This window comes from Leptopilina boulardi, unplaced genomic scaffold, assembly GCF_019393585.1.
Source record: "Leptopilina boulardi isolate dan_hultmark-lab unplaced genomic scaffold, ZJU_Lbou_2.1 LbouV2_399, whole genome shotgun sequence".
Taxonomy (NCBI): Eukaryota; Metazoa; Arthropoda; class Insecta; order Hymenoptera; family Figitidae; genus Leptopilina; species Leptopilina boulardi.
In genome coordinates, this window is record NW_026137972.1 from 1,545,784 (window position 1) to 1,559,147 (window position 13,364).

The 13,364-nt window shown below is 26.1% G+C and overlaps 1 protein-coding gene across 1 annotated transcript; it reads right to left on the bottom strand.

Annotated features, from left to right (window-relative positions):
- Positions 1-7,083: 7,083 nt before the first annotated feature.
- LOC127289042 (neprilysin-2-like) lies at positions 7,084-12,983 on the bottom strand. The gene is made up of 10 exons (XM_051316795.1): positions 12,892-12,983; positions 12,296-12,396; positions 11,483-11,536; positions 11,140-11,382; positions 10,766-10,968; positions 10,546-10,686; positions 9,791-10,237; positions 9,277-9,568; positions 7,865-8,178; positions 7,084-7,721 (listed from the first exon to the last, which is right to left on the bottom strand). The coding sequence occupies exons 1-10, from the start codon at positions 12,921-12,923 to the stop codon at positions 7,383-7,385; spliced, it is 2,166 nt and encodes a 721-aa protein (XP_051172752.1). The 5' UTR covers positions 12,924-12,983; the 3' UTR covers positions 7,084-7,382.
- Between the last annotated feature and the right edge of the window lie 381 nt (positions 12,984-13,364).

The following is a 13,364-nucleotide window of genomic DNA, read 5'->3' on the forward strand; positions in this document are numbered from 1 at the left end:
TCTCTCAATTCCCTTGCGCAAATATTCATTGTCCACATTTTTTTCCAGTTTTTTAATGTCGTTGACATCGTTGATCGAAATATAAGGAGGATCTGTAGAAAAACAACTTTATTTTTAATCAAAATTTTACATATTTAAATATATAAATTCAATTATTTTTTTATAAATCCATAATTTTTCAAACATGATATCGAGGAAATTATTTTATCAAAGATTCTAAAAAATTTAATTTTTAAAAACTTTAAGAAAATAAATTTTTTTATAATAATTTTTATTTATTAAGTTTTATTACATTAAAGGTAGAAAAAATTATTTTATCTTAATAATTAATGATCTGATTGAAAATTTTTAAGTCCTATTGTATGTCTGGCAGAATGTTTATTAAGTAAAATAATTTTATTATTTTGGAACAAAAAAACCGTCTAAAATCATGCACGCGTGATTTCCTTTTTTTAAAAAATTAATAAAAATTTATATTTAAATATCTGTCGATAATTTTTCAGAAATTCTTCGATTCTTCTTCTTCGATTGACCGAAGTCACAGGAGACGCTACTTTTGATTCTCCAAAAATGTAATGCCACAAAAAGTTAGGTTACACTACTAGAAGATTCGTCACGTACGCACACAGGTGGCGCTAGTGTTCTTATTTTAAAAAAGCCAAGTATCCAACCCTGACAAGTGTCCAACCCTGACACTATTCCCCTATATATTCATTATTTTATAATATTTATTTTTTATAACTGTAAATAATAAAAACATTATTTTATTTTTTAAATTTCAATTAATTTGACAAAAATGATAAAATATGTTTTTAATTTGACATTTATTATTAAAAAACTAATTCCAAAATTTCCTTTCACAATTCTTCGAGAAAATTAAGATTAAAAAAAAAAAAATATTTTGTGGAAATTATTGAAAGGTCCCTGATTCTATAAGTTCCGGTTCTTTTATTAAGGCGCGGTCATCACTATCGTGTTAACAATGCGCAATTTGTTATAAGCGGAGAACGCGTTTCATTCGCGGCAGTTACGCGCGAAAGTAGGGAAAGTAACTTTTGCACGATTCGATTCTCCTAGACTTCGTCATCATCTCGCGAAGCAAAACCGCCTTCTGATTTCCATACAAATAAATAAATAAATAAAAAATAAAAAACCACAAAATCGAGAAATCAAACTCCTATACGCGGTTGCACCCATTAATGAAAGTCAGATCGTGCATTTCTATTTCAGTTCCATTTTTTTTTATCTCTTTATATTCTCATCAATAATGAGAAGTTATTGGATTTCACTTTTTGTGAAATATATAATGGAATAGACCCAAATATAGCAGTTATTAAAGTTTATTTTTTTAGTAATAAACAATCACATTTTTAATAAATAATACAAACACACTGTGAGATATTCTTATTGAAACTTTAACGGCAGTCATAGAACAAATAATATTAGTGAGGGCAAACGCCATATTAACGACAAATATCAGATGACAATATGAAACGTCTATTATGTGAAATGGTTGGTTGCCATTGTCGCCATTTGTCATAATTTTCGTCAACTACCGCACCCTGCCCTAGTGAAAATTAAGTAACTTTATAGTAATTTTTAATCTAAAAGCCTGAGCAGAATAAAAACGTAACTGGAATCGTCGTAATTGCAAACTCAACCGGAAGAATGAGTTAGAGAAGGATGGACATATTGTTTGTTCTTCTCTAACTCATTACTCCGGTTGATTTTGCGGTTATGATTCCGATTACGTTTCTATTCTGCTCAGGCCTTTAATGAACCATTTACACCTTTGGAAAAAAAAATTTTATTTTACATTTTTCAAAATACACAAACCTGATTGGTTGTTCACAATCTGATTTATAATGGACAACCAATTAGATTTTTGTATTTTGGAAAATCAAATAAAAAAAGTTTTTTTTACCAAAGGTGTAAATACTCCATTACTATAAAATCACTTAATTTTTACTAGAGCAGGGTGTGGTAGTCTAAAACAATACGAACAATAATAATAAACATTAAAAGAGGTTATCATATATTAAAAAAAAAATTACCGTTATTTTCAAAATTTTATTTTTTATACTTTTGACATTACTTTCAGAATTTACAATGAAAAAATATTTAAATTAAAAAAAAGTTTAAGAAATATTTTTACTTTAATTTTATAAACAAAAAATTGACTGTTTTTTTATAAAAATTATATTTATAAATCGATTATAAACTTCGCACTGCATATTTTAATGAATTTTACATATGAATAAGAGACGAATAATAAGGATTGCGGAAGTGAATTACAAGAATAATTGAAAAAGATTCAAGACGCGACTTGTATATAATTTAATCTAAAGTACATCTGCATCTAATGAACATATTGGCAATATACATTGTTTTTAAACATTTTCACGTAATGCAATTTGAAAACTTTAGTGTATTAATATTTATACCTTCTTTTTTTGTTTAAAAATTTTTTTTTAAAAATGTCGCCATTTTGAATTTTGAAAAACTGATGCCAAATTCGTAATCAGAGATATACCTAAAGAATCTCCTCTTAACAATGAAGCAAATCCGATGACTAAAAAAATTCTCCATTTTGAATCCGCCATTTTGAAATTTTTAAAATATTTTCAAATTAGAAAATATATATTCAAAAAAGGCATCTAAAAATAGACTTTTGCAGGCTATTACATGAACTGTAATTTCATATTTTAGAATATACATATATATTTTACAGTTAAGAGCCTACATGAAGTTTTTATTTCAGGGTCTGCGGGTCTTGTCTTACCTGATATGGATATTCTCTTTATTGCGGTCTTGGCTTCATTTATCGGGTGATACATATATATAAAAAGAAGAAGAAGTCCAAACTTTATGACTCAACAATAATTTTTATCAATTCAACAATAAAGTTCTTGTATATAATAAATATTAAAATTTTAAAAATAAAAAATTTTGGAATCAGAAGAGTATTTTCACATTTAATTTACAATTGCAGAAAAGGAGACAATTTTATTTTAATACGAATTGGACAAAAAGGTAGTTAAGATATACAGATCAATTAAATGTTTAGAAATATCGAAATATCTTATAATGACGACATTATAAAAATTTATGGAATTCAAATGTTTAGAAAGGAAGATTCAATAAAATATATTGTCTAAATTAAAACTAGTTCTAATAATATAAAATAGATATTACAAAGAAAAAAAATTGATTCCCTGCTACTGCGCTTTCTCGTGCTTCTGGAATGTTGGAGAATATACCAATTACTTTCTAACGTAGACCTTTTGCATACTCATGTACATGGGTCTTTATTATCCCGTTACTTTTTGATATCGAATCATAACAATAAGCCTTAGGTAGGCGTTTATATATTGTCCTTTTTATTTATTTCAACATTCAACGATTATTCGCTTTTGTTTGGAGCAGGTTCACCCAATCATTTAACACATCAATATAATTTCTTGAATATACAATTTATCAATGTTAACGAGAATTCAATCTAGCATGGGAACAACTTTATTTATAAACATACATTCAGAAAAAAGATTTTTTTTCTAAAACAAAGAAAACATTTTTTGAATTAAATATAAAAATTTTTTTTAATTAAAAAAAGGTTTCTTTGAATTAAATATTTGTTTTTTCTAGTTGCTATATAATTTTGTATAAGTAAAAACAAACGACATCAAAAAGCCTTTATATGCATCACGGAGTGATCACTTATGTTTATATATGTTAGTACAAGAACACCATACGGCAAGTGTTGCTGATTTTAATATAACGGGTGTCGACAAAAATTTCACTTTACCGTTAAAAAGACCATATATGATTAGTTATTAAAAAGCTACTGTGTGTTGCATTAATCAAAATAGCGGCTTATGTCAATTACTATTAATAATAAAACTAAATATAAGGAAAAAAAAATTTTCATGTACTTTTCAAAATTACATATAAGATTTAAATAGACCAATAGAAATTGAAAAATTACAATTTTATTTCAATTAATATTTCCTGTTTTTTGCTTCAGTTTGAATAACCGCAATTAGCCAGTAAGCTTCTTAGGAAATGTGGCAAATCACTGAAAACAATATAATACAGAAAACTGTAAAAAAAACAATTTGAATTAAAATTATATTAATTTTATTTTTAATATTAGGAAATATTGAATTTAAATAAATATTAAATGGAATTTAGATCAAAATTGCAAAAGATTCACTTGTATGAACAGTTAAACACTTTTTAGTATGTTGCGCCATCTACGATGTATCCTCACTGTGTATACCTTCCCCCACCTTTTAAGTGGTCATGTACATTTTTTTCCGTATATAGGCCTAAGCAGAGTGAAATCTCTAATCGTAATAAAGAAACATTCAGATAAGTTACTTAAAATAATAGACGCTGAATATATATCTTAGAATTAAGAAATTTTTGTATAACTTTAATGTACAACTTTCAATGATAAATAAATATGGTTTTCAAAGTCAAAAAGTCATCTCTAATCGTAAATCTTAAGCTTTTACAAAGCGATCTTCCTAAATAAATACCAGCGAAGTTCAAAAAGTAAATGTATATGATTAAAATCAAAAAATGACAAAATTGATAATAATCGTCGATAAGTAGCAATTTTAGAATTCGAAATTTTTTTTAAATTCATGCATATCTTAATGCATATATGCATTAGAAAATTTTGTAGGTTATAGAAAATAATTTTTCTTTTATTTCTTTTTAATTTAATGAATGTAATTTAATTTCGCTGTCAAAATATTACGTAAATAAATTTCAAAAATATATTCGCATATAAATATTAAGGAAAATATAAGAATCAAAGTAAAATAGATTTTCTATCATTGAATAATGTTGTGTTTAAGCTTTTTTCTGTATGGTATTTTTGCGAATGGAAATTTAATTCGAAGCTTATTTGCAGCTATTATTTTAAGTAATATAATGACATTTATGTTATAAATTAATATAATTTTTAATAAAAATAGATAATGAAATATTAAATTAAGATAGATAATAAATTCACTTTTCAATAATTTTTTCCTTCTATTATTCTAAATTTAAAATAATTATTAAATATTAAAAATTATTAATAATGCCAATTATGTTATTATTTCTTTTCAATAGTCATTAAGTTACATGATATTCAAAAATATATAAATAATTTATTTCTAGCTTTAAAATATCATAGTAGTATTTTAGTAATTAAATTTTCATTAATTAAGATTTTTTTTATTTAAAAAATAATTTATTGTAATTATGTATAATAATTATTAATATATTACTATTATTATTATTACTATTATTTATAATAATAATCTAAAAGAAAAGAATAATATTGAAGCACATAATTAGATTATAATTTAAAATTAATTATTAAATTGAATCAAATTTTAATGTAGATTATTAATAACAATAAATAATATATAAAATATAAGAGTCCCGCTCCTGATAACTTTATTTAGCTTTTGAACGTGTCAATACAAAATTAAATAAATAAGGTTTATTTATTTAACATATATAATGTATGGGTTGTGTTGACAATTTTATTGTTCGAAAATAATTATTTCAGAACATGTCGTGTTAATTCTGCATGCGCGCGACTAAAAAACACTTGCCGCGTCTTTGAAAAACCTTTATCACTGTATACGATGTAGAAGGAAGTGAAAGCAATATATATGTGTGAATGCAAAAGCAAACTCGTCGTCAGATAGTAAATGATAATGACAGTGAAGGAACAAATAAATCTACGCGATGTGAATGCAATTTATTTCGGTGACGTTTTTACAACGATATATATATATATATATATACAGATATATATTATTAAACAGGTCGTAGAAATGAAAATCGTTGTCTCGATTACGACTGATGACGGGAGATTTTGAAAACGGGGTCGCTGCTTTAAATTTCAATTATTATTATTTAACACACGCTCTTTTAATACCGATACTTAGTTGTTTTCACCTTGAAAATGTCTTTTTTCACCTGCCGTTCTCTTTTTTTTTATTATTCGAGTTTTTTTAAATTCCATTCTTTGAAAAAAAAATTATTGGGAGTCATTATTTAATAGTTCTGTATTTTTAATATTAGTCAATGAACCCTATTGAAACGAAATAATTGGAAACTTTTTGAAAACTTAACTCAATGTATGTATCCATGTATTTATTTTATTAATGTATCTAATTAAAAAAAAAAATTAACTTGTTTTAACTTTCTTATAATTAATATATATATATATATAATAATAAAAAAGTTTATTAACTTTAAAATTAAATTATTTATATAGTTATATAAAAATTATTTTTTTAATTTTTTTTCATTTAATTACTATATTGGATAGTAATAATATAATAATTATAATAAACACGGTATTATTATTAGTTTTCATATCAAAAAAAAAAAAAAATTTAATTTCTCTTTCTCATTAACGGGGGTTTCCCGATTTAAACGAAACTTGCCAGAAGTCGTTTCATTGGTAAAAAAAAAGCGCGCGCTTATTTGAAATGATTTATTTTACAAATAGATATGAAAAATTTAATTGAACTTTTACTCATAATTCATAAAGATAAATGACCAGCGATATAATAAAAAATATTAATTTTTTTTTTAATTTTATTTAATCAAAAGAGAAAATTAAAAATCGTTTTTCACACACTGTATACAAATTTTAATTTATATTTTCAAATAAAGTAATAAAAGTAAATTACTTTTAATAAATTATTTTCACATTTACTTATGGAGTGCAAACGTATAGATTATAGTCACGCTTGACCCAGAGACTAGAGTATATATTTGGTGTGGTATTAAATATTTATGTTTGGAGAGTGTAATGGGAAGTGAAAAGGAACTGCGCGCGAAGTCAGTGACTTTATATATATATATATATGTGAGAGTGGGTGTTTCGTGATACAAAAATCTTATCTTATTCGCCAACGTGAGAACAGTTAGTAATCACAATCTGAATAGAGATTTTGAAGAATGTGGAGTCTTTTGAATTTCGCACGTTTCTCATGTGTTTTCAAAAGACATATCAGTAATTCTGGAAATTATTGTATTCGACACAGTCACGTAGAGTCAATAATATATTTTCAAATAAATGTTTATTTTAAATAGATTATAAAAAATAGTAATTGTAATTCCTATTTATATTGAAAAAAAAATTGGTTCCCATTGCTCCCACTCGCCATTTGTCATAATTCTCGTCAACTACCGCACTCTGCTCTAGTGAAAATTTTGTACCTTCTAATTTTAACAATAAAGTCACTAAATTTTCACTAGAGCAGGGTGCGGTAGTTGACGAGAATTATGACAAATGGCGAGTGTGAACAAAACCATAATTATATCTCATAGTTGGGTAGTTAAATGGATACAGTTAGAAGGAATTACCAAACGGAGCATTTCTTTTTAGGATTCATGCGCATATTGTTTGCACACTGGAAATCTTTTGCAAATTCTTTTCGATTCACTAGGGAACCCAGAACTCGAAATTCCGGAGGACTATGATAATCGTTGTTAATTCTGTCCCTCTGTTCATCTAGAGTAATTTTCTCGCACCAAGTTTGGGCAACACTGATCCAAAAAAGCTGAGATTGTGTATAATTCACACCAGGCAGCAAAGCTTCGGGACCATGTTTTTTCACATAATTCTGATAAGCAAAATATGCAATTTTAATTCCACCATTATCTGCAATATTTTCATCTGCCGTCGTCGTGCCATTCACCTGGAAAATATTACAAAAATAAATTTCCTACAAATATTGGTAAATGATTTTAAACGGTTATTTATAATATTAATTATTATAATTTTTCATCTATAATCTAATATGTTAGATAAAAAAAAAATTCAAAATTAATTTTTAAAAACCTTTATAAGTTTTGGACGAAATTCAAAAGAATTCGGAAATCCTATCAATTTTTTTAAATTTAATTTCAAGTCAACGTCTTTTAATATATAGTTTTCATATTGATTAATAAAGCATTGAACTCTTGAATGAAATTTTTCACTACTTTCCGGCTCCCACCAATTGACAAGATTTCCCTGTTTATCAAAACTTGCACCAAAACTGTCAAAACCATGAGTCAATTCGTGGCCAATTACAATTCCAATTGATCCATAATTCATGTATTGAGGTATGTTTTCTTTGAAGAAAACTCCTTGCAAAATACCAGGTGATATAGCTAAATGAAACATAAATAATGATAATTAAAGTCAAATTAATTAATTATTAATAAAAAAAATTAATAATTTCGTATTCCACATTCCGGATCCTACTTTAAAAATTCCCTATTTCATATTCCGGATTCCACTTTTCACATTTCGGATTCCACATTCCGTATTCCACTTTTCAAATGCCGTATTCCATATTCCGTATTCCACTTTTCACATTCCGTATTTCGAATTCCACATTCCAGATGCCACTTTCAAAATTCCGTATTTCAGATTCCACATTTCATATTCCGGATCCCACTTTTATTCCGGATTTCTTTTTTCACATTCCGGATTTTACATTTCGGATTCCACTTTCAAAATACCAGATTTCACATCCCACATTCTGAAAGTGGAATCCGGAATACGCAATGTGGAATCTGTAATGTGGAATACGGAATGTGAAATATAGAATCCGGCATACAGAATTTTAAAAGTGGTATCCGGAATGTGAAATGTAGAATCCGGAATGTGTAAATCGGAATGTGGATTCCGAAATGTTGAATCCGGAATACGGAATGTGAAAAGTGGGATCCGGAATTTGGAACCCGGAATGTGAAAAGTGGAATCCGGAATATGGAATGTGAAATACGGAATTTTGAAAGTAGAATACGGAATGTGGAATCTGAAACACGGAATTTCGAAAGTGAGATCCGGAATGTGGAATTCGGAATACGGAATGTGAAAAATGGAATCCTGAATACGGGATTTGAAAAGTGGAATACGGAATGTTGTATCCGGAATATGGAAAGTGGAATTCGGAATACAGAATTGTTAAAGTCAAATCCGGAATGTGGAAAGCGGAATATGGAATCCGGAATGTGAAATGTGGGATCCGGAAAAAGTTACGTAATTGACCCCCTGGTTAAAATTTCGTATTGATTTCAGATTAAATACAGGCAGATCAGTCCGGAATAGTTCAAAATTGGCATGAAATAAATTAGCAATTTTCAATTTAATTTTTCATCAAATTCGCGCAACAATTTGATTTTAATTAGATGAAAAAACAATTCAAAATGAGTCCAGAATAATTCAGAATTCGTGTATATATGTAAACTATCGATACAAACCAATACTATTATTAAAAGAAGTGAACAATGCCCCCACTTCCATTGGATTGTAATGTTGATCCCAGCTATTTTTATTCAAAGATTTTCTAAATAAATCTGCATCTTTATATTTAATGAACTTTTGAATGTTAATTATTGATTGAAGATAATTGTTTGGCGTTATTTCCAAATTTGTGTAATATTCATCAATTTCCTTGTCGTCGAATAATTTGAAAATTACTGGATTTATTATAGATAATGATGCAAGTTTCTCTAAAGCCTTTTCCTTCGTTTTATCATCCAGCCAATCACTCTAAATATAGATTTACTAAATGAATATTTTTGAAACTGATTGATTTTACAATAATTAATAATTCATCAATAATTGTAAAATAATGATGTTTTTTGTTTGTTAATAGCATAAACAAAGTTCACTTCTTGTTCCAATACAGAAAAATTTTTCAAGAAAAAATACAGTATAGGCAAAAAATTTGTATAGCGAAGAAAAATAATATTCTAATTTCTAATTTCTTACTTTATTTAGAAGAGTATTGAACTGCTGAAAAATATTTTCGAATATTTCGTCGATAGCTTTTTTACCAGATTCTGATAAATTGAAGTAGTATTTGACATAGAGCATTCCAAAACTATTAGAGAAAAATTCATTTACAATATTGTAACAATGTTTCCATTTTTGCGAATTGTCTTCGTTAGTGATATAATTATTGAGAAAACCGCTAATTGCTTTCCATATAAGATAATTTGCTTGATCTTTTTTTGAGATCTGATTAATTAGATTGTTCAATTGTTGAAAGTAATTTAGATCCATAACCAATATAATATCATCATCTCTACTATTAGTAACTGGGTTTAAAATAGAATCAATGTATTCTTTCCACAAAATATTGGAATAATTTCCATTGAGTTCTTTAATAGTCATTCTAATAGGATAATCACTTCTGTCCCTCTCTGGTATAGTTATCTGTAAATAATTAGTTTAAAATTTTATAAAAAAATTTTTTTGATATTTTGTAATAAACTTTCAGTTTCTGAAGAGGATGGCTGTGCCATTGAAACGTAAAGAATAATGTTTTTATTTAATCCTTGACTCGGAATGATCGATATCATCTTCTTATATTATTAAATACTACCGAGTGAGAGAATCAAAATTTTATTAATTAGTTAAAATTTTTTTTTACTTATTTTGAAACGTAATTTCAAACTGATAATAATTTATCTTAAAAAGAAATCTTTTTTTAATCAATTTAACAATTATTTTTTACTACTTACATTAATAAGCATTTTTTCTACTTTAATAATTTCATTTATATCATTTTGAATGTAATTTTCGTTATTTCCAAAAAGTTGTACAGTGCTAGCTATTAAATCAGAATAGTAAATGAATTCATCAAGATTTGATGGTTGTTCAATCTAAAATTGATACTTAAATTAGAAAAAAACTTAAGACTCAATTTTTTGTAAAAAAAAAACAAATAATCACTTTACGTACTTGTAGGACTACATTTGAACTATTTTTTGTATCTAAACGAAAACTTGAAGAAATGAAATAATTTTTGAAAATTTCCGTTTGGGAGCCAAATTTTTCCCATTGGAAACTTACATTATTCCAAGAATTCCCTTTTAAAAGTGGCCATCCACCAATTCTTTGTAACAATTCCAAAATTAAATTTAAATTCTCTTTTTTAATGTCATCTGCATTAAAAAATTAAAAATAATTTGACAAATTGGTAATTGATTATAAAAATACATAAAATTTCAAGAATCTACTGTTAAAATAAGAAACCGTTTGTCAATTTTTCTTTTTGTACAAGTTCGCAAAATTAAATTTTAAATTCTAAACAGATTTTTACAAAAATGTCTTACTTGCATTCATGCAATTTTGATAAAAAGTTTTTATTAATCTTGCATAGTTTGTTTCAGCGGGATCATACTTCTGCTCTAGAATTGTCTTCATTTCTTGTTTAATTTTATTCTCAATAATAGTAAAACTATCGATTCGATCCGATTGGTAATTTGAAATCGTTTTTGGAAAATTACCGCAGGCAAATTTATAAAAATTGTCACAAGGGTCAAAACTTGTGTCCATGTACTTCAATACTCTTAAAGCTATATATAAAGAAATTTTTTTGTGAATTAAAATTTTTTAATGTTGCAATAACAATATAATGAAAAAATCCTATTTAACAATTAAGAAAATTGTACCAACCTGTGTCATTGCATTCACGTTTCATACAGTAGTCGTCTCTTTTATCCGATGATGCTTTTGGAATTATTTTTTATCATAAGTTTAATAACAATTTTATTTTGCACTTAAATCCCAAGAAGCACGTAATATATCCTCAATATCAATGTAATATTACACGTGAGATTCGTAATATAACGCTGTAATATTACAGTAATCTTACAGTGATCTTAAAATGTCCGCCTCAAGGTAATATTACCGGGAATATTACTGTAATATTAACGGTAATATTACAGTAATATTATAGTAATATTACAAACTGATTTGAGTTATTCATAAAGCATAAAAAACGTAAATATGTTATAAGTCAATTTGGCTTGTTGGTAAAACTCTGGACTCGTGTGCTTTGAGTTCGGGGTTCGGTTCCCTGGATGGGTAGATTTTTTTCGTAAAGAAATGTTCCCATAATATTACTGTAATATTCTCTTGTAATATTACCTTAATATTACGGTATAATATTACTGCAATATTACTGTAATATTACCTTAATATTAGCGCGTAATATTACAGTAACATTACCGGTAATATTACCTTGAGGCGGACATTTTAAGATCACTGTAAGATTACTGTAATATTATAACGTTATATTACGAATCTTACATGTAATATTACCTTGATATTGAGGTTATATTACGTGCTTCTTTGGATATTATTTTTATTATTTGTGATTTTGATATCTAAAGTTGACTTTAAATCAATTTTTACTTTCAATTAACTTTTTGAATATATAATATGGAAAAAAATCTATGAAAAAATTTTATTTTGGAATAAACTTACTAATATTGAAAAATACTGCTGCTGATTGATTTATAAGGAGTGCAAAGCATAATGTTGTTAGTCCTAGTTTTAAATCTAGTGCTCCTCTCCATCTGGTGTTTCTTTTTAAAATAAGAATTTCATTTTAGAACGCATATCTTTAGCTTAATTTGCATGAAAAAATACATTATACAACTTTTTTAAATTGCGTCGGCAATTAAAATAAGTTTCGTATATTTTGTAATTTAATATTTTATTTAGTTCCCGAAAATTCTATTTAATAGCATTTTTAACTACGTTATATACATATTGTTTTTATTTTTTGTTCCATATTATTCTAAATTAAGTCTTAAATAATTTAATAGCAAATATTTAAAACATATGGAATTCCTCAAATGTTAATTCCATGTTAGAATTAAGTCGACTTCTTTAATTCGGTTAAATATATTTTTTTTCGTAGAAAATCTTTTGTAGACAAGAGGGTTTCAAGTTTCCTTCGATTTTTAATTTTTTATAAACTAATATGTAATATATAATATATAATATAAAAAATATAATATAAACTATAATATTTCTGGCCAGTTACATAAACTAATATAAATAAATACATAGCTTACTTCATAAAATTTTTCTGAACGTTGTTGAACATTTTAACACTTCCACAAAAGTACTGACTACTTTTTTTAAAAAAAATTTGTCTATGTATTATACAAATAGATTTCATGTTTAGTTTTAATGACATGATAAATATTCTCTTATCAAAAGTGTGTATTTAATGATTTCACATTGTTGCACGAAGAAAAATGGAAAAACGAATAAAGCAATTTTTACTACTTTAAAAGTAAAACATGTACTGTCCTCGCAGTTTCTGCGTATTTCTGGAAATTTTTACTTCAGAAATAGTAAAATTTACTCCAATAATAGTAAAATTTACTCCTGAAATATAGTAATAATTATTTCGAAAATAGTAAATTTTACTATTTCTGAAGTAAAAATTGTTAGAAATTCGCAGAAACTGCGGACAGTTCAGGTTTTACTTTTAAAGTATAGTAAAAATTACTTTATTCATTTTTTTATTTTTCTTCGTGTA

Excerpts from the sequence above, each read along its gene's own strand:
- LOC127289042 (XM_051316795.1), bottom strand. The coding sequence starts at position 12,923 with ATGTTCAACAACGTTCAGAAAAATTTTATGAA. Across the intron at positions 11,537-12,295 it reads AGCAGTATTTTTCAATATTA|CATCATCGGATAAAAGAGAC; the intron begins GTAAGTTTATTC and ends TAATTCCAAAAG. Across the intron at positions 7,722-7,864 it reads TTCGTCCAAAACTTATAAAG|GTGAATGGCACGACGACGGC; the intron begins GTTTTTAAAAAT and ends AATATTTTCCAG.